The 22,423-nt window shown below is 41.3% G+C and overlaps 1 protein-coding gene across 5 annotated transcripts in view; it reads left to right on the top strand.

Annotated features, from left to right (window-relative positions):
- Window positions 1-22,423, top strand: part of fggy (FGGY carbohydrate kinase domain containing) — a 175,191-nt gene that overhangs the window by 84,364 nt on the left and 68,404 nt on the right. For all 5 annotated transcript variants that reach the window (XM_052011828.1, XM_052011823.1, XM_052011824.1 and 2 more), the window contains 2 exons: window positions 13,008-13,115; window positions 17,119-17,180. In XM_052011828.1, coding sequence (XP_051867788.1) covers window positions 13,008-13,115; window positions 17,119-17,180 — 170 coding nt within the window. The remainder of the gene's footprint in view (window positions 1-13,007; window positions 13,116-17,118; window positions 17,181-22,423) is intronic.

Raw genomic sequence — 22,423 nt, 5'->3', positions numbered from 1 at the left:
TTTTAGATGCTACACAATATGATAATAAATTTTACAGTGAACCAGGTAAGGTGAAAGGGAATGCAATAACTGGGGGCCTGGTATGTCAGAGGGAGCACAAGAACCAGTATCCTGGTGACTAGAAAGGCAGTGTGGGAGCTGGACCCCAGTGAGTAGAAAGAGAGTGTAGGAACCGAGGGCTCAGTGAGTGAAGTGGAGCATGGGAGCTGGGGCCCCGATGAGTGGAAAGCCAATGTGGGAACTGGGACCTCAGTGAGTGGAAAGAGAGTGTGGAAAACATTACCATGTGAACCAGATTGCAAGCAATTGGGATTCCTGAATAGTGGATGATGTATTATTGGAGTTGTACATGGCCCTCCTTTGGTCGGGAGATCAGACCTATTCCAGGCGAGGTCTCAAGTGTGTCTTATATAATTTTAGCAAGATACCTTTGCTCTTTTACTCAGATCCATTTGTACTAAAGGTTCACATATCATTTGGCTTCCTAATACTTGCAGTATCTACATGTTACTTTCAGTGATTTGTGTACAAGGACACCCAGGTCTCTCTGAATTTCTCGTCTTAAACACCTCGATTAAGACGTTGGCCAAGCACTATTACTGTCACAAGAGGCCACCAATTTCAATCTAACGATGTTTTAAAAATAACCAGTGATGATTAAAAAAAAACTTACAACATTATTTCCTTTATTGGCTTGGGCATAGTATATAAGAGCAGGGAGTTTATGCTAGGATTGCATGCAACACCAGCTAAGCCAAAGCTTGAGAACTGGCTAAGGTTGTAATCACCACATTGCAGGAAAGATGTGATTTCACTGGAGATGCCTTAAAGTCAATTTGTAAGGATTTACAAAAATGCTACCAAAACGGCAAAATTTTAGTTTTAAGGAAGACTGGATATGCTTGGTTGTTTTCTTTGGGTCAGACATTGCCAAGGGAAGACAATTAATTAAGATGTATAAAATCATGAAAGGCCTAGGTAGACTAAATAGGAAGGATCCATTTCCTTTAGTAGTGTGTCAAAAACCAGGAGGTGTAGATTTTAAAAGAAGGCTTAGAAGGGAGGTGAAGAAATTTTTTTCAAAACGGGGATGGGAGGAACTCACTGCCTGAAAGGGTGGTAGAGGCAGAAACCCTCAGTACATTTAAAAACTATTCTGATATGTTCCTAGAACCATAACGTCCAAGTCTACCAAGTGGTGGAAGGTGGGCTAAGGTCAGGTAGCTCTTTTTCAAGTGGCACTGATGTAATGGCCAAATGGGCTCCTTCTGACTTGTAAATTTTGTATGACACTATTCAATGAAGAAACGAGACACCATACTTGTAATAGCTCATTTTCAATACATTAAGGTTGTTTGACAGTAATTGAAAATTATCATGCTGTTAAAAAAATCCTTAAATTGAAATGGACAAGCACTTACTTCCTGTGTCTAATTTACTTTGTAAGTACCAACAAGCACAGGAACTTCATGCCATTCTGTGTAATTGAATAGTGAGTCACATAGCATGACAGCAAAGCTCAGGGCAGAGCCCTTCATCTGAAAACAACTTCTGTATTTTCTTATTTGAACATTTATCTGCACTCATCTGAAGTCATGGCTTAATATTTATTCTCAATGATTCTATTAGTTGTCAAATGCAAAAGGTTCTTAGTTGTAATGCACCCTTTAGGTGTGATTTTTAATGTTCCTGTCACACAGGTTTGCAAAACCCAACAATTCAAGGTCATGTTTTGTTTCAAAGTGCCCCAAGGCAGTGGCGATAAATGCTTGGAATTAATTTACTGCAATGAGAGGCCTGTCTGATCAAGCTGGTGTTCAAACTGCTTTTGATCAGCTTCAGGTGTACCCAGCCTTAATGCATCACCAACAATCACACCTTTGTAAGATGATCTGCAAAATAGAACTGCTCTGTACATGAACTGATGGACTTGTTTTATCCTGGTAATGCAAATAAAACTGTGTATTGACTATAATAACAGGGATTTGAAAGATGATAGAGCAACAATTAAAGAGCACTGGTCATGAGATTTTATTGATGAGATCCATGAACAAATCTGTAGATCTGTTGTGGATTTTAGAGGTCAGTAAACTCAGGTGCTCTAAGTGACTTAGGTAAATGCATTATTTCTTAGTGCTTTTTGTTTAATAGTTGAATGTGTGACTCACCTGTATCTTGTATGTGTTGGACAGCTGAGAACCTCAGCAGTTATATATACGATGACCATATTTCAAATGAGCAGTGAGGCAAATAGAAATAATAGTTATTCTCCATCCATTGATACCTAGTAGTTGCTTTTAATATTTGCAACAAAATATGCATCCCTTTTGCACAGAATTTGCTTTATTTTTTACCATGGAAATGTTCAGGAATCCAATTGAATGTTTGCATTAGTTGGTAACTTGAGTCTTTAAAAGAACTCTTAGGGAAAATTAGTTCTCATGTGCAGTGTTAAAATTACAGTGCTGCTACAAGGTGGAATAAAACAGTCGGTGTGCAGAGATGCCACTATCAGCCATTTTGTTTTGTTAGTGTGGTGGCAGGGATCAGGGAACAGAATGTCTCCATCAGGTCTGTTCCTGAACTGGAGGTAGGTGAGCCCCCTCATATTTTTTAAAATATAAGCCTCCAAAAATGACACGGTAGAATATTCTGTGAATTTTTTTTGATTCTGACACTGATCCTAAAGAAAATATCTTATGCACCTGCTGTCATCAAAATATATTAAAATGTGTCAAAACTAAAAAGTACCTTTGAAATGGAGACTCTATAGTACCATAGTTAAAAGTTGTAGAAATTTTCTCTCAATTTACCCAATAGAAATGAACATCAAGAGCAAGGTATACTGGAAAGCTAAGCAGATATTGCTTATTTTTCACCATCACCAAATCAAAACTATTCCCATTGCATGTTGTGACTCATGGAAATACACTCTCTGATAGTATTATTTTATGAAGGCCACATAAGTTCATTATCATTACAAAATTTTCAATACTGAAGTCACGCCAAAAGCACATCAGCCGACAATTTGTTGGAAACAACATCCAAGGCCAGAAAAGGAGAGTGGCCTTGAGTATGGAAATAAATATTGATGGCAATTTAAAAATGATGATTTACCTGCAGATTTAAAACACACAATTTCTCAATAAAGTTTTAAGCATTTAGCATTCCATATGCATTTTGAAGATTTATTCCTCAGGTCCTAAATTGTTGATGGAGATGTAATAGGCTAAATTGGATAGCCCTAGCAGTTCATCCTGCTGTGGCGGCCTCTGCTTTTTCTCCCAGTCATGTTACAGTGCAATGGGAATGCATATTAATACAATCATGCAGAAGTCTTGAAGTCAAGACTTTCATTCAGCGCCTGGCACATTGCTCCTTGTACAATCGGACCCAACCACCATTTGAAATCAAACAAAAGCTAACCTCCAGATTTTTGGAAATGCTTTTTATCTAACACTGGTGGGGTTTCCTTCTTGCTCTTGTAGACATGTTCAGCTGTTGGAGGCTTTTGCTGGAATGTTGAGCTGCAATTTGGCAGCTCTGGTGTCAAATAAGTGCTGCATGCTGATTGACGTCTGGATCTGCCTGCTCTGCATACTTCTGCCAATGACCTTACCAGTATGACAGTCAATGCATTTTAGGCCACAAATGTGCACCGGTGATTGTTTGCCTTAATGAAATTAATTGTAAGTGGTAGTGCACATGTAGCAGGTGTAATCGGGCTGAATTATATAGCTGCAGGATTTGTTCATAAATGGATGAAAAGTTACAAATGTGTGATGGATGAAAGTGTAGGTGAGGATGTTTGAACATCATACTCTGAAATGAATTGTGATTTATGTTGTAGTGTGAGAATGCCTGAAATCATACTGTATAGAAACTCAACTTTAAAGTTGTAACTTTTGAACTGTTAATACTCTGATGTCAATATTGTGTGTATATGTGGCCTAGAGTAAAGCTACAATTTGCTTCAAAAATGCTGCTCACCTTCAGAAGTCAGGGAATGCCAATTAAGTGATGTGCCCCTCCACGATTATCTGTTGTGACTGTGTGCATGACTGAATTGCTGTCCCAGAGGTCTTTTGAAATCCAGATGTTATAATTTACAACCCCTTCCTTCGGCAGTGTGCTGTACAATACCAGTGTTACTTTGGTTGTCACAGCTTTGATATGATATCTACCCAGGATGGGGAGGAGGTAGGGAATGCTGAAACATCCTTCACATTTTGTGGATCATACAATGTCCGTCATGTAGACAGTGTGCCAGTATCATGCCAGAGGTTTCCAAAGTCTTCTTTATGTTCTTCCTTCCATGTAGTTTAACTCCTCTGATAACAGACCCACCAAACAACTTGGACATGCGTGCACCAAAATCCCAAACTTTCTGCCATTAATGCTGCTGAATGCCGGCTGTTCTGGTCAGAATGAACTGTGGTCCTGAGGCTGATTATGTATCATGATCCACAGACACATCTTCCTGCATGTAATTTGGTAATATTTTAATAAACTTTGTTTAAATTATCATCAGATGTTCAAGCTGCTATTTCAGAATTTTGTTAACCATTTATGTCCTTAAAAACAGTTGGTTTAAGGAGATAAGCTGTTGGTTTGTTGACCTTGATGGCAGTTACCAATTTGGACTCATGGCCATTTGTGGCAGAAAATTAATTAGAACTGAAGATTGAAAATGCTGCGGTGCTCCAGCAAATCTGAGCTCTGGTTATTAAAGTTGCCAAATACCCATTACTGCCTTAATTTGGAGCTTGATGAGTGAGAATATAAAGGTAAATTAAATGTATCCTCTAAGATAGCTGAGCAGAGCAGAACAAGGAAATTTGTTTTAAAGGTATCAGTCTATTAATTCCACTGTATAGTGCCATATTTCTGTGTCACATCAAAAATTCAATCGCTGAGTGTGTTCAAGCATTTAGGAAGCCATTTTCCTACTGCCTTGAGTGAACAGCAGGTCTGGCATGCATATGACTCTCTGATGCACCGAAGCTACCAGTTATGGACAGTGAAGTCATGAGGTGCAGTTTTTGATGGCAGTTGCACAGAAATAGTTCTGTGCTTATCACACCGATGTACACCTTGACTGGAATACTGAGGCCTGCTTTAGCGTTAATTTATAAAGGGCTGACATTAGCTGGTTTGCTGCCAGGGGTCTGAGGTGTCTATTGTCTTCCAGGTAGATTCGCCTTTAAGTTCTTCTCTTATTTTCTGTTCCCTCTCCATTGCTTTGCATTTGTCATTATTTCATAGTCCTCTGCCAAAAGCCTGCTCATACTTGCTTCTCTGTCTAACCTCAGAATGGGCTCCCAATCACAGGGATATATCAGATTCAATGACCTGGCACTATTGGTCAAAGTCAGAGGATACATCTTCAAGTGCCTTATCCAAACAATTGCTTCACTACTTAGGCACTGCTCAATTCACCATAGCCACATTATTTACCTATCAAAATACTCTGTCAGTCATGACTCTTACCTAACATTTGCAAGCTCTACCACACCAAGGCATTTAGAAGTGCTGGAAGCTAAACATTGGCGCATGACAGCTTGCAAGTTTTGTAAATTCACCATGATGGATAGTCTAACACCCAAACATTGGACATTAATAATCTGTGTTTTATGCTGTGAATTCTTAAATCCAGGTTCATGTTCATTCTAGCTGGTGTAGTGATAATTATGTACCAATTAGTATCAATGATTCTAAGTAACCCCTGTTGGAAACTGAATGTCCATGTATCAACTCAGGACAGGTTGTTTATTCGCTGCTTGCACGCAAACAGTCTCAATTTGGGAGGAGTATTGGAAGACTGCCAGCATTCTCCTAACTATACTCAGCATGTAAAAGCACCTTTAGGAGAGAATGTTGAAAAACAAAAAAAAACAAAGTATCCAATTAATTGCTATTTTTGCCAATTCTAGTCCTACTTCTATGCACACACAATGAATGATGCTAACATTTTTAAACATTGTAGGCAGTTACACAGTTATTCCTATATAGAAACTGAGTACGTAAGAAATTGTAACAAGAGTAGGCTATGCACTCCCCCAAGCCATACAATGAGACCACGGTTGGATTTGATCTTCAGCCCTATCTCCACTTTGCTGCCCAGCCCACATAACATTTGATTCTCTCATTGTCCAAATGTCTTTCTATCTCAACCTTGAATATACTTGATAACTCAGCATCCATAACTCTCTGGGGTAGAGAATTCTCTCTGAGGGATTGCATCTGTACTGACATACTATTCTATTGTTTGTTTATAGTGAGAGAGAGAAGAGTTTCATCTGTTGTTATATTGGCTGCTGTCATAGCTTCTCATAAATCATGGTGAGGAAGTGCTTTTCCATGATCTCAGTCTGATTGCACTGAGTTTTCATCCCTTAAAAATTAAGGCTTCCCTGTTCTTGCAATATCTTCATTTGGCAGTATAACCATCAATGAAAGTCACCAATTATAAACTGTTGACTTCAACATTTAAATTTAGGATTGGAAGTTGGTCTCCTCGAATGAGCTGCATGTGAGGAATGTTTTAATGCATATTATGCAAGTTTTATACATCCACCTCTAAATGTTTCCCAGCTTTAACTACAAATTTTAATGATTTGGATTATACCGTTTGAAAATAAGGCATTCATGTTTGAAAATCTGGATTAGGAGGGGATTTGGGACCTAATTGTGGATTACCGTAATTTGGACACCAGCAGATGCTAAAACATACAGCTGAGTGTTAGCACTGATTAGGAACAATATTCATTCGGCTGTATGTATTTCTTCTAATGAGACAATTCCTTTGGATCAAGGATAACATATTTCCACTCTGATTTAGTAGGTTCTGAGGCAGCTAATGAGGCTAATGTGGGAACTGCAGATCCTTTCACAGATGAAGCATACGATAGTGAGGTAATGCAGTTCTGAGTGCTCCCGATGCTTGGTCAAAAGCTTCTCACATGCTTCTTTTCCATTTTGAGTGGTGATAATCATAAATACCCAGTTGGCATGTTTCATTTCTTCAAGGCGGCTTTGAACACATCCTTGAATCTTTTTCTCTGCATCATTCTGTCTTGGAATAGAATGTTCATTTCATGAAATTGGGCACAAAAATGATGAGTGTAGCTGACAGTGTAAAAATACTGGAGATGTTGACCTGGGAGAGGACCCTGACTTATCCCATTGAATTTGGAGGATTTGTGGAGACACATTAGTGGACTTTTCCAGTACCTTGAGATAATTGCTGTAGGGTATTCAAGGAAGCATATAGGAGGACAAAGACCCTCTGCTAACTTGTCCCTACTGCGCAATACTGCCCTATGATAATAATGGTTCATGACAAGACCATAAAACCATTTCCCACATCTTGGGAGCCACCTCTCAGCGGAGACAGACATAGATGATGAAATACACCGTTGCCTTCAATGTGCCAAAACAGCCTTTGGATGACAAAGGAAGAGAGTATATGAAGATCAAGGCCCCAGACAGCGCTCAAAACTCAAGTTGTATGTTCTGTTAAAGGTACAGAGTGGTCATTGTACAAAAGCAGGATTCAGCATTAGAGTGAGAAGATTTGGAGGTTTCTGAACATGACCTGTGAAGAAGGTTCAGAAGACTAAGGTAACCTGCACCTAGAGAGGGAAGGAATTCACCTTGCTTCTTTTTCCTCTGGTCCATATCTCTTGCAGCTTTCAGTGCATCCCTGTCTGGTCTCATGTCCTCCAAGTCCTTCTGCAGTTCAAAGGGACATCTTTCTAAGATGCTGAGATATACAATGAGGTACAGCAATAATTTTAGATAAAATCTTCTGAAAATTCCCAGAGTAAAAGTTGCTTTAATATAGTGAAGTCTTGACAAAGCTCCACAGAAAATGCCTCAATGTTTTTCAAATGTGCTGTTCAAACTTTCTGGAGTGAGTGAGCATGAATAGATCAACATTGTCTCCAACAATTTGCTTATGAACTAGTCCCTATTAGGAGAAAATGTGGTTTGTGCTAGCTGTTCCATGTAAGATCTTTAATATTTGACAGTGGCGAAACTCCATGGCAAATAACCCCTTATGTATTGTCTAGGCTGGTCCTAACAGAAACTTTAACTCCTTTACCAAGATAGCACCTTGAACTAAACATTGGCTGAAATTGACACTTAATATTGACAATATTTTAGAATATAGAACAAAGAGTAGTACAGCTCTGTACAGGCCCTTCGGCCCACGATGTTGTGCCAACTTATATAAACTCCTACTCCATGATCAATCTAACCTTTCCCTCCTACAGTGCCCATAACCCTCCATTTTCCTTACATCCATGTGCATACCTAAGAGTCTTTTAAATTTCCCTATTGTATCAGCCTCTACCACCACCCCCGGCAGTGCATTCCAGGCAACCACCACTCTCTGTGTAAAACACCTACCTCTGACATCTCCCCTAAACTTTCCTCCTCTGACCTTAAACTGATGTCCTCTGGTATTGTCTATTGCCACCCTGGGGAAAAGGTGCTGGCTGTCTACTCTATCTATTACCCCTCATAATCTTATACACCTCTATCAAGTTACCTGTCATCCTGTGTCTCTCCAAAGAGAAAAGCCCCAGCTCGCTCAACCTTTCGTCATAAGACATATTCTCTAATCCAAGCAACATCCTGGTAAATCTCCTTTGCACTCTTTCTAAAGCTTTCACACTCTTCTTATAATGAGGTGATCATAACTCAACACAGTACCCTACGTGTGGTCAAAGCAGAGCTTTGTAGAGCTGTAACATTACCTTATGGCTCTTGAACTCAATCCCCCAATTAATAAAGGCCAGCACACCATACACCTTCTTAACCACCCTATCAACTTGCGCGGCAACTTTGAGGGATCTATGGACTTAGACCCCAAGATCCTTCTGTTCCTCCACACTGCTAAGAATCCTGCCATTATTCTTGTATTCCACCTTCAAGTCCGTTCTTCCAAAGTGTATCACTTCATACTTTTCCGAATTGAACTTCATCTGCCACTTCTCTGCCCAACTCTGTATCCTGTCTATAACCCGTTGTAACCTGCGACAACCTGCTACACTATTCATAACCCCTCTAATCTTCCTGCCATCCGCAAACCTACTAACCCATCCCTCCACTTCCTCATCCAAGTCATTTATTAAAATCACAAAGAGCAGAGGTCCCAGAACAGATCCCTGTGGAACAGCACTAGTCACCAACCTCTGGGCAGAATACTGTCCATCTACTACCACCCTCTGCCTTCTGTGGGCAAGCCAATTCCGAATCCATGCAGCCAAGTTTCCATGGATCCCATGCCTCATTAATTTCTGGATGAGCCTACCATGGGGAAACTTGTCAAATGCCTTACTAAAGTCCATCTACATCAAATCCACCACTCTACCTTCATCAATTTGTTTTGTCAACTCCTTGAAAAGCTCATTTAGGCTCGTGAGGCACAACCTGCCCCTCACAAAGCCATGCTGACTATCCCGAGTAAGACTATGCTTCTTCAAATGCTTGTAAATCCTGTCCCTAAGAATCCTCTCCAATAGCTTGCCCAACACTGACATAAGACTCACTGGTCTGTAATTCCTAGGATTATCCCTGTTACCTTTCTTGAACAAGGAAACAATACTTGCCATCATCCAGTCCTCTGGTACCACTCCTGTGGCCAGGGAGGATGCAAAGATCATCATCAATGCCCCAGCAATCTCTTCCCTTGCTTCCCATAGTAACCTGGGGTATATCCCATCTGGCCCCAGAGACTTATCTATCCTAATGTTTTTCAGAAGCTCCAACACTACCTCTTCCTTAACCTCAACATGCTCCAGCATATTATTCTGTTCTTTGCTGACGTCACGTCCGTCAAAGTCCCTCTCCCTGGTGATCACTGAAGCAAAGTATTCATTAATGACCTCTCCTCCACTACCTCCATGCACGTTCTCCCCCTTTATCCCTGAACAATCCTACCCTCACTCGAGTCATCTCCTGTTCTTCATGTATGTGTAGAATGCCTTGGGATTTTCCTTAATCCTACACACCAAGGCCTTCTTATGTCCTCTTCTAGCTCTCCTAAGTGTCGTCTTAAGCTTCTTCCTGGCTACCTTATAATTGTCAAGAGCCTTGCCTGATTTTTGCTTCCTAAACCTTAAGTATGCTTCCTTCTTCCTCTTGACTAAATGTTTCACCTCTCATGGTTCCTTTACCCTGCCATCCTTTCCCTGTGTCAGTGGGACAAACCTATCCAGAACCCCATGCAAGTGTTCCCTAAACAGCCTCCACATTTCTCCTGTGTATTTCCCTCTGAACATCTCTTCCCATTTTACGCTCCCAATATCCTGCCTAATACCGTCACAATTAGCCCTTACCCAATTAAAAACATCCCATATCGTCTGCTCCTATCCTTGTCCATGGCTATGTTAAAGGTCAGGGAGTTGTGGTCCCTATCTCAGAAATATTCACCCACTGACCAGGTTCATTGCCTAGTACTAGATCCAGTATGGCCTCTCCACTAGTCGGCCTGTCCACATACTGTGTCAGGAATCCTTCCTGGACACACCTAACAAATTCTGCCCCATCTAATCCTTTTGCACTAAGGAGGTGCCAATCAATATTAGGGAAGCTGAAGTCTCCCATGACAACAACCCTGTTATTTTTGCATCTTTCCAAAATCTGCCCACTTATCTGCTCCTCAGTGTCCCAGTGGCTATTGGGGGGCCTATAGAATACTCCCAATAGAGTGATTGCTCCCTTTCTTTTCCTGACTTCCACCCACATTGACTCAGTAGATGATCCCTCCACAATGTCCTCCCTTTCTGCAGCTGTGATACTATCCCTGATTAGCAATGCCACCCCCCCCCCTTCTTTACCTCCCTCCCTATCCCTTATGAAACATCTAAACCCAATCTAACATCAAGCACCCAATCCTGCCCTTGTGACAGCCAAATCTCTGTAATGGCCACAACATTATAATTCCATATACTCTTAAGTTCATCACCCTTATTCTTAATACTTCTTGCATTAAAGTAAATACATTTCAACCCATCCGACTGACTGCGTTTATGCCCTATCCACTGCCTATCTTTCCTCACAGTCTCTCTGCACATTGCATCTACCTTTTCACCAACTGCTCCATCATCTGACTTAACACTCTGGTTCACATCCCCCTACCAACTTAGTTTAAACCCTCCCCAACAGTTCTAGCAAACCTGCCCGCATTTTGGCTAACTTATCACTGATTTTAAGTAAAGTTTCAGTCTGTAGTGGAGAGTTCATTGTTCAAGTAGCTGAGAGGGGATCAAACTCTGGCTAACATTATTCTACTTCTTACCAGGCTCAACATTTCCAAAAAAAAGGACCTCTCTCAAATGCAGAGAAGAATTTTCACTTAGCTGATGAGTCCAGGGATGGGGGACACAGTTTCAGAATAAGGGACAGGCAATTAAAGACAAAATGAGGAGAAATTTTGTCACTGAGAGGATGGTGAATCTTTGGAATCCTCCACCTCAGAGGCTGTAGAGGCCCAGTCCTCGTGTTCATTTAAAAAGAGATTGATAGATTGTCGGAGATGAAGAGAATCCAGGGATAGAGGGAAAGTGATGTAAAATGGTGCTGAGAGAAGATTAACCATAAGGTGCAAGTTTGAACTTATTCTCCTAGTTCTTATGTGCTTATATTCTAAAGCAAGACCTGTATTCCTCAATCTGTGAAATAAACATTAACTGAAGTGTTAGTAATGGTATCATTTATGTGGCGTTTCATTACATTAAGCTGGCTCAAAGTGCTTTAAAATAATAAGCTACTTATCATGTTACATTGGCAAAAAGCAGCAGTATGCATGAACGAAGTCCTGAAAGCAACAATGAAATATATAACCAGTTAATCTGTTTTTTTTATCCTATTATTGGAAGCAGGGATGTTGCCACCTTTGTTCTTTTTTAAACAAAGGCATGAAGATATCCAATCTCTTCTTTGATCATTGTTATGGATCTTTAACTTTTTGTTGAGCCACTTGAAAAGTCAGATGAATTTTCATTTAATTGTTTATCCTAAAAGCAGTGAATTATATTTTGACTTTCATATGGGTATCCAGCAGTGTGTACTGGCAATTTGTGTTTGAACTAGCTGGCAGACCCAATCTAATTTGATTTTCAGGGTTCGTCAGCAGCCACAAATGAGCTGACCCATTATAGAGCACAAATTACCGAGTTTGGACAGCCAAATCCCATGCCCCCACAAAAAAATAAACAAAAATGAGACTTTAAAAGAAATCAGCTGGTATAAATATGTGAAATATGGATTTTATTTTATTTATCTGTATATCATTAAACCTGATCAATAAATTAAATGCTATAAACAAAACCTACTGTTGTAAACAGACAGTGCTCCAGCCACCCTTTGTAAGGGCTCTTCCATGATGGCATCAGGAGTGCCATAGTAAAGTGGGCTTGAGTGAACCAGCTTAGTTATTGAACCAGTAGTGCTTTGTTTACTCTAGGTCGGCTAACTGAAAAAACAGGGCTGTTGTTTCTAATAATCTAATGCAGCTCTCAGTAATGTACTTTTGTGTCAGCTTTCTTTACTGGTTAATGTGGGTCTAAAGCCCATACCTTTTGATTCAGAAATAAAAATGCTATCAACAAACTGTGCTGATGGAATGTTACATGGAATAGCAGGATATAAGTTTGGGGTTAACACAGATTTTAAACTGCACTCACAATACTATTTGTGTAACATTTGAAGAGATTCTAGGAAGCTAAAATGACACTGAACATTTGGTAACAAATTAACTACATTTTTAATTTGGGCATTTCTGCAGAGGTAACTTTTCTGAAGTACTCATTAAATTTAAAATGTTAAATGATATATGCATTTCCTATTTCAACTAGCATCCTTAATTCTACATTTACACTTACAAGCAACAAAGTTCAACTACTGGAGTAGATAGCATAATGTGGCCTCAGCAACTGATACTCCATTCATGCTATAATTTAATCTAGTCTTAACATTTTTACCTTTATCCCCAGATTAGTAAAAGTCCAATATTTGTGCCTGGTGTTTGGGGCCCTTATTACTCCGCTATGGTACCTGATCTATGGTTAAATGAAGGTGGACAGAGTGCTACAGGAAAACTGGTAAGAAAACTCCCAAAACGGTAGTTATAGAGTCTTGTGAGAAGGAATGTATTTTGTATTTTAGGTGCATACTGAACTTAGGAAACATCACTGAAATATCTGCATACACTCAGGTTTGATCATGACTTTTTGTTTAACCACATATGTTTTACAATATTTTTAAATTCCTGATTATTTTAAGTAAGCAATTCAGAAAACTGAAGAATAATAGACCACAAGAAACAAGAATATTTTCGGATTAATAGTAAGTGGTAGAAAATTAATTCTTTCAATCTTCTGGAAATTTTTGACCATTATTGCCACAAATTTAACAACATTACTGCTCTTGTCTGTCTATGTGCCCTTAATTTTAAAAAAACTCTAAACTAAACTGACTTTCTGCGTCACGTTTTCTGTTTTTCTGTTGTGTATCATGTTAGTTGTATTGCAATATTTAGCCACCATTATATATTTATAAGTGTTGGTTTTGCCTGGAAATTCACCCCTATTCCATGGTGCCAAATGTTCTTTAGCACATTATACTCTGGCTCCACACTGCCAATACTCTATGATCATTTAATGCGACCAAGCAGCCGTGAACTTCTAGACATTGTGGCCATATTTTGAAGCAATTGTATGAAATGGTTTGCCAAACATAGCAGCGTGTAAATAATTTGGTATAATTATAAATGGTAAAGGAAAAACTCATTTCACTTCATTTCATTTACTGAATGCTGCTGTTTTAAATTTCTCACCACAGGTGGTCATGCTTTTAGATATGTAGACCCTAAGCTCTTCTCCTCCTCTCCACCTCTCTCCTAAGATATTCAATAAAACCAAAATAAAAGTGTTACATTTGTTGATAATGCCCCGTGAAAACCCTTTTGACATTTTTCTAAATTAAAAATATTATACATGCAAAATATTGTTATTTAAGCGAGCATGCTAGCCATTGATTAAGGATGAATTGCTGGTCAAGATGTTCTTCCCCCATCCTCTATAACTTCAAGTAATGACAAGGTGTAGCGGCCCGGACCCGCAGGACTCGAACCGCCATCTGTGGCCGCGGACGCATGCGCAGGAGTGCAATGTGACCTAACTGCAACGCGGACTAACCGCGGGGCGGGCCTTCCGGCGGGGACCACATGTCACGTCCGCCGGAGAGGCTCTCAGTTACTTTGGCGAGCGCGCGCGCTTTGTTTGAGTCAGTAAAGTGTGCTCCAGTCCAGCCGCCGGTCTCTGCATTTTCTTTCCTGCCACGCACCGCGTTCGGCTACATTTGGTGACCCCGATGCTCCCAGACGGCATCTGGAACCCGAAACATGAATCCCAACGACTTGCACAACGCAATCTCGCTCAAGCTCCCAACTTTCTGGGCTGCTCAGCCCCATGTTTGGTTCGAGCAGGCTGAGGCCCAGTTCAACATCAGAGGCATTACAGCCGACGCCATGCGGTACTACTATGTGGTCAGTGTGCTCGACCAGGACATGGCAGCGCGGATCATCGACTTCCTGCACCATCCACCTATGGAGGACAGGTACATTAAAACCAAGGCACTCCTCCTCCGCACTTTCGGACTCTCCCGCCACGAACAAGCCGCGCGGCTCCTGCGCATGGACAGCCTGGGCGACCGCAAGCCATCTGAACTGATGGATAACATGCTGGCACTCATGGATGGCCATAAACCCTGCCCGTCTCCTGGGGTGCCAGGTATATCTTCACCATGGTCGACAGGTTCACCAGGTGGCCGGAAGCCGTGCCGCTAGCGGACACATCCATGGAGTCCTGTGCCAGGACGCTCATCGTAAACTGGATCGCCAGGTTCGGACTTCCAGCGGACATCACCTCCGACAGCGGGGCACAGTTCACGTCAGGGTTGTGGACAGCACTGGCACAGCTCCTGGGCACCCATTTACACCACACCACAGCGTACCACCCACAGGCCAACGGTTTGGTCGAGCGTTTCCACAGGCACCTCAAGTCAGCCCTGATGGCGCGCCTCAGAGGGCCCAACTGGGCAGATGAACTTCCCTGGGTTCTACTGGGCATCCACACGGCCCCCCAGGAGGACCTGGGCACCTTCTCAGCGGAGTTGGTTTACGGCACCCCCCTGACGGTTCCGGGCAAGTTCGTGCCGGAGGCCCAAGGTCCAGCAGGGACTCCGGCGGAAGTGCTGACGAAGCTGCGGGACAAGGTGGGGAGCCTGGTACTGGTTCCAACCTCCAGACATGGCACTACACCGACTTTTGTTCCTAGGGATCTCAGGGACTGTGAGTACATTTTCATTCGCAGGGGTATGCACAAGTCCCCTCTGCAGAGGCTGTACGAAGGACCCTTCAAAGTGATCTGGCACAACGGATCTACATGTGTCGTGAAGGTGGGGGGCCACCAAGAGACCTTCACAGTGGACCGCCTCAAACCGGCACATTTGGACATCAGACAGCCCGTGAAGGTGCCCTCACCGCGCCAGAGGGGCAGGCCACCCAAGGCGGACACACAGACTAGGGATCCCACGCCCCCAATGGGCGATTCTGGGGGGGGGGGGGGTAGCGGCCCGGACCTGCAGGACTCGAACCGCCATTGGCGGCTGCGGGCGCATGCGCGGGAGCGTGACGCGAACTAACTGCGACGCGGACTAACCGCGGGGCGGGCCTTCCGGCGGGGACCGCACATCACATCTGCCGGAGAGGCCCTCGGTTACTTTGGCGTGCGCACGTGCTTTGTTTGAGTCAGTAAAGTGTGATCCAGTCCAGCCGCCGGTCTCTGCGTTTTTTTTCCTGCCACGCGCCGCGTTCGGCTACAAAGGGATCATTAATTTCTTCCTTAAAAGATAAACAGAAAAATATAAAACCCTGAACAATCCAGCATCCTCTGGTTGAGCACTAATTATTGTTTAAGGCTTGGAATGAGGCCTTAATAGCAGGAGTAACACTGTGGAGACAAATTAATGCTTCTATATTGATTTATAAAGATATAGTTGCAGAATGTTGGAAGATTTTCTGATTTTCAGAGGCAGGAAGGTTGTTTCCACTAGTAGGTGAGACTAGAAGTAGGGGACATAGCTTCAAGTTTCAGGAGAGTAGATTTAGGACAGAGATGAGAAGAAACTGCTTTTCCCAGAGAGTGGTGAATCTGTGGCATTCTCTGCCCAGGGAAGCAGTAGAGGCTACCTCATTAAATATATTTAAGACACAGTTAGATGGATTTTTGCATAGTAGGGGAATCAAGGGTTATGGGGAAAAGGTAGGTAGGTGGATCTGAGTCCACAGCCTAATTAGCCATGATCTTATTGAAAGGCGGAGCAGGCTCGACAGGCCAGATGGCCTACTCCTGCTCCTATTCCTTATGTTCTTTTGTTCATCTATCTGAATCAAAAAATAAGATTACAAATACGACATGACAATTCCGGTGTAAATTGCATGCTCAAGCCATGAGCAATGCCTTGAACCACAATGTTTTTTAATGGAGTCAGAAGTAAGAGTTCTACCAACTGGGCATGGGTTTTGCTGGACTGAAACTGTTACTTCTCATTTCTGAGACAATGTGAATCATCATTGGCACCACTGAAACAAAAAGAGTATGAAGATTGTCTATTATAGCTGGGTAAATCCTTCAAATTTCACACTTATAATATTCAATCCACTTCACATAACCATCATTATTATTCATGTTGTAAATATGTTGTTTTCAGTTTCAATCCTAATGTGGTTCTTATTTGATTTTATAAAATTATTAAAAGATTCTAAATTTCAATAATTCAACCAGGGAAACACTTAATCTTATGCTGTATGTAAAAAAAGATAAACCCAGTGTTTATAACAACTTTGAGGCACTTACAAAAAGCACACAAAAGAATTCTCCATTCACCAGCCAGTCTCTATTTCCAGCGTTACCCAGTAATTTTGTACTGAAGCTATACTGAGGAAGATTGACATTTTGAAAATGAGTATAATCAATTGAACTTTACAGATCTTACTTATTCTGAAAGCTAACAGCCTTGCTACAATGTGTTTCTTTGTTTTAGATAGAACATGTTGTTAAAAGTCATGCTGCATTCCCAGAACTGGAGTCCAATGCCAAGGCCAGGTCTGTCTAGCTCTTATAGCCTGGTGGCAATGCTTACCTTCCCACTTTTTTAAAGATTATCAGAATGAATGCTGCTCTGGATGAATAGAAGCTTTTCTGCTGTGCTGGAATGTGTACTTTATTGGGACATATTTGACTTTTCTTTACAGTAGTATTTTCTTCATTTAGTTAAATTTTTTAACCATTTTTTATGATGTGAGCTTCACTAGCAAGGCCAACGTTTATTGCCCTTGTTATTGCAAACTATAATAGCAGCAATTAGAATTTTGCATCAGAATGTTTTGGCAAAGTTAGGATAAAACATCATTATGTTCAAAAAATTGTGTACAAATTTACCTACTGCTGTAGTTATTACCAATTAAAAATCTAATGCAAATCCAATTGAAGAAATAAGATTATTTATCTCAGAATGCCTGGCAATTACCGTTGACAATATTATTGAACAATTTGTTTGTATAGCGTTCATGTAAATGTCCAAAGAAAAGTCACATGAACATGTTAAGCATTAGTTCCCTAACATTTCCAAAAATAATTAATGATCTTATATGTCTACACATATTAAGAATTGCTTGCGAAACATACTAAAGGGCCAGTTTTCTGAATATGTGCTCCCAACACAGCTGTCCCCATGGAAAAAAGGCATATCAGGAAATCATGGGTCTGTTAGCAACTTTCTTTGAGGCATTAATTTTCCAATTTGCGGTATTATAACATACTCTTAAGTGTCCAATTTAATATGAATAGGATGAGATCATGCTGTGTATAATTAGCATGTAAATATGTTCTAATCTGCTATCACAAAACATCCAACATGCTCTGTGTATTTAATAATTTTTAGTTTCCAGGCTTTAAACTTCTCTTTCTCACCATTAGCATCTAGTTCCACTGAAACATCAGTCCCACCCCAGGGCAGTCCAAGACCCTTTGCTACTTCTTTTAATGGAGGCCCTACCTGTCCCTGTCCCCATCCACCTCCACCAGCCTCTGGCTGAATTTGGATTAAACAATTTCTCCTTTGACTTCATTCACTTTCACTAAGTAAGCAAGAGAAACGTTATTGGTCCTATCCACATCAGTCTTTTCATATGGACCATTCGTTGTTGTAGCCCATTTCAATTCGCCCCTCTCAGCTCTTTTCCCAGTATGTTGATGGCTATATTGATACTGTTTCTTACTCTTGGAAATTTTCACCAACTTTGATAAATATAATCTTCCTTGACCTCACTTTAGTCCAAAGTGGCCTACTTTTGATTTTGAAACTGTGAAACATATTTCTGTACTGTTTAGCCAGGAAAACCATTGTCCTCATATCTACCCTGTAGCGTTCTCTAAGAACCTTGTACATTTTAATGAGGTCACCTCTTAGTCTCCTAAACTCTGGAGAACAAAGGCCTAGCCTATTCATTCTCTCTTTACATGACTAAACCATAATTCCAAGAACCTGTCTGGTGAATTTTTAGGTGAGGACATCAAAATTTCACATAATACTCCAGGTGTGGTTTCTCCAAGGCCCTATGTAATTGTAGTAACACCTTTATTCTTATACTCGATTCCTCTTACAATAAAGGACAATAACATACAATTTGCTTTTGTTATTCCTTATTGCATCTGCATGTTAGCTTTCAAACCTTTGTACAAGGACACCCAAGTCCTTAAAATATCAACGTTTCCCATTCTGTCACCATTTAAAACATATTCATTATTTCTGTTTGTACTGCTTAAGTGGATAACTTCACATGTCTCCATATTTGCTGGGTCTTTGCTCATTTATTTAGCTTACCCTTATCCCTTTAAAGCCTCTTTGTGTCCTCATCATTTAGTACATTGCCACACAGTTTTGTGTCATCAGGAAACATGGTAATGTTTCATTTGATCCCCACAGTCAAATTATGGATTTAGGTTGTGAATTGTTGGGACATAACCATCAGGCAATATGATATCCCCCTAGTCAGAGCCTGCCAACCTGTGAAAAACCTGTTAATCCCTTTTCTTTGTTTTTTATCTGATCACCAACTGCCCAACCACAATCATATATTACCTTTAATTCCATGTGCTCTAACTTTGTTCGTCAACTTCCTATGTGTGGTTTTACCCAAAGCCTTTTGAAAATCCAAATATACTACGTCCACCTGTGCCTCTTCATCTCCTCTACCAGGAAAATCTTCAAAGAACTCCAATAGATTAGTTAAACAGAATTTAATTTTCCAATTCCATGTTAACTCTACTCAGTCATTTAACTTGTCTTGCTATCACATCCTTTATTATAGTTTCCAGCAATTTTTCTGACTACTGATGTAAAGAGACAGGACACTGTTAATGGCAAGACCCTTAACAGTGCTGATGAGCAGAGGGATCTTGGAGTCCAAGTTCATAGCTCCCTGAAAGTGGCTACACAGGTTGATAGGGTGGTAAAGAAGGCATATGGCATGCTTGCCTTCATTAGTCGAAGCACTGAATTCAAGAGTCAGGAAGTTATGCTGCAGCTTTATAAAACTTTAGTTAGGCTGCATCTGGAGTATTGCATTCATTTCTGGATGCCCCATTATAGGAAGGATGTTGAGGCTTTGGAGAGGGTGCAGAAGAGGTTTACCAAGATGCTTCCTGGATCAGAGGGCTGGTGCTATGAGGATAGGTTGGACAAACGTGGGTTGTTCTCTCTAGAGCAGCGGAGGCTGAGGGGAGATCTGATAGAGGTTTATAAGATTATGAGAGGCATTGATAGTCAGCCAGTATCTTTCCCCCAGGGTTGAAATGTCTAATACCAGAGGGCATGCATTTAAGGTGATAAGGGTAAGTTCAAAGGAGATATGTGGGGCAAGTTTTTTTACCCAGAGAGTGATGGGTGTCTGGAATGCACTGCCTGGGGCGGTGGTGGAGGCAAATACGATAGGGGCGTTCAAGAATAAGATAGGCACGTGAATGTGAGGGAAATGGTAGGAAATGGACATTGTGTAGGCAGAAGGGATTAGTTTAGTTGGGCATTTTATTATTAATGTAATTGATTCAGCGCAATATTGTGGGCCGAAGGGTCTGTTCCTGTGCAGTACTGTTCTATGTTCTATGTCAGACTAACAGGTTGGCAGTTTCCTGTTTCCTTTCTTCCTCCCTCCTTAATTTTTTAAAGCTTTACAGCCACCTTTTTTGACTCTTTTTCTTAGACTGTCCTTACAGATTGAAGATAACTTGCTTCCACTCAGATCTTGTGGGGTAGTTGGGTGGATAGTTTGTGAGGTGAGCACTCCTTCTGCTGTCTGCATTGGTCTTCCATGTGCTCCCAATGCATTTACTTGAGGTTTTCAATACCATCCCAAATGCTTCTTCTCCACTCTGAGTCATCAAGGACCAGGATCCCCAAGAATCAGAGTGGATGTGCATATTTTCAATGAGGTTTTTTGAACCCATTGTTAAATCTTTACTTCTCTCTACCTCGTAACCTCTCCCTGTGAAGAGCTCAGAATAGAGTCTCTGTTTCAGCAGGCTGGTGTCAGGTATGCAGACACAGTGGCCTACCCAGTGCAGCCAGCCAAGTATAATTAGGGCCTCAGTGCTTCGTGAGTTATTTTTAATTGTGCCTAATCAGATATTGTGATGGTCAGCAGCAGAGGGTAACTAAGATGTTCAATTATTGGTGAATGTTGAATGTGAATGTTGCAAAAATGGGTATTCCTCTTGGCTCCATTCATAAGTATCAGCCTGAAAGATAGGGGCTGGGTTGCATCCTCCCTTACTCTTCTTACTCCAGATCTTTAGCTGCTAACCGTATAGCTAGTGACAAGGTGCTTATGGTTGCGAGGATTACACACCAAGGTAACTGCTACAGAGCTTTTATGTGACATGATGACTACCAATGTACGGATGATGCATTTATTCTGTGGAGGATTCAACTGTGTCATTAGCAGAAAGCCCTTGTTCCCCAATAGTCACCCATGGTTTACTAAGTAACAAAGTTCAGCTGGCAGAGTAGACTACAACAGAATGAAGATAGTGACTGCTGCCTGCCTTCTGGCCATTGACCTGCTTGATTTATTGCATTCGAGAACACTCCAGCTATGGTAAGGGAGTGAAATCTTGGTTCCGGTGTAGATGATCTGCACACATTCATTGATATGTTGCAACATGAGGTGGCAGTCCCAGCAGAGTTGGCTGCTCTCTCAGCTCTTGCTCTCCGACAGACCAGAACAAGAAGTACTCAGCTCTCCTTGTATAGAGAGCAACACAGGACAACAAATAGCAAGGTGTTACATATAACATCCAGCTCCTCCTTGGAAGGAGCCCGAGGCATGTAAGCTTATTGCTGTGGTTCTTATAGCTCTGAGGTTACAACTGTGTCTGCACAAGCAGCAGCTTTTGTTTCGAATGTCTTTTAGTGAAACTTGGACATGAAAGAAAATTACTCCCTGAATGCCTTGAGCAGGTTTGGCATTTTCCCCTCCTCCTTCTGCCTGTTTCAACAGCTTATTCTACTCTGTGTGCCCTCTGCCTGTGCAAGGGAATGTTTCAGAGTAAATGGTTTGTGCAGCTCTGGAGTCAGGAGAAAGTCCATCAATACCTGCCACACCCCTTCCTGTAGCCTGTAACAACTGAGTCAGCTATAGAAAGCTCCCAGCAAATAGAATTATAGTAATAAGCAGGAGTAGTAAATCATCAATTAATAGGTGATTAATGGACAATCTCTTTACAAAACAATGTTGTTGCTGGTGAGTGGGGCTTTGGTGTTGGTTTTAGGAGGTGGAGGTAGTTATTGAAAGGGTAGGGAGGTAGGGATGGGGGCTGGTGGCATGATCCGTCCTGTAGGTGAAAAATGTATTCACCCCTTCATGGAAAGCTGTTAGTGAGAACTTCAAACTTCCAAATTGTAGAGCTAGTGCCGGATATGAATTACATGCTGATTAATGTCATGCCTATTTCTGGCACCTCTTCAATGTGAATATGCTAATATCTACACTAATGTTCTATCCTGTGTGATTTACACCATGAATGCACAAGTGTGCCACAGACTCCATTTGAGGCTTTCAGGATACTTTCAATGCCCAACAAACTGGCACTGATGATTCTAATTTCTTATTGGTTAGCATATTTCCATCTCAAACAATTTTCTCATTCTGGCAAAAGGATATCAATCTGAGATTTTGTTCCTTTTTCCTCTCGGCAGGTGCTGCCTGACCTGCTGAGTATTTCCAGAATTTTCTCTTTTTATTATATAAACCTGCTACTGTTTTCAGGTAGAGTTCCTTCATCTACTA

The sequence above is a fragment of the Pristis pectinata genome, chromosome 3 (assembly GCF_009764475.1).
Source record: "Pristis pectinata isolate sPriPec2 chromosome 3, sPriPec2.1.pri, whole genome shotgun sequence".
NCBI lineage: Eukaryota > Metazoa > Chordata > Chondrichthyes > Rhinopristiformes > Pristidae > Pristis > Pristis pectinata.
This window is presented reverse-complemented; position numbering and strand designations above follow the sequence as displayed.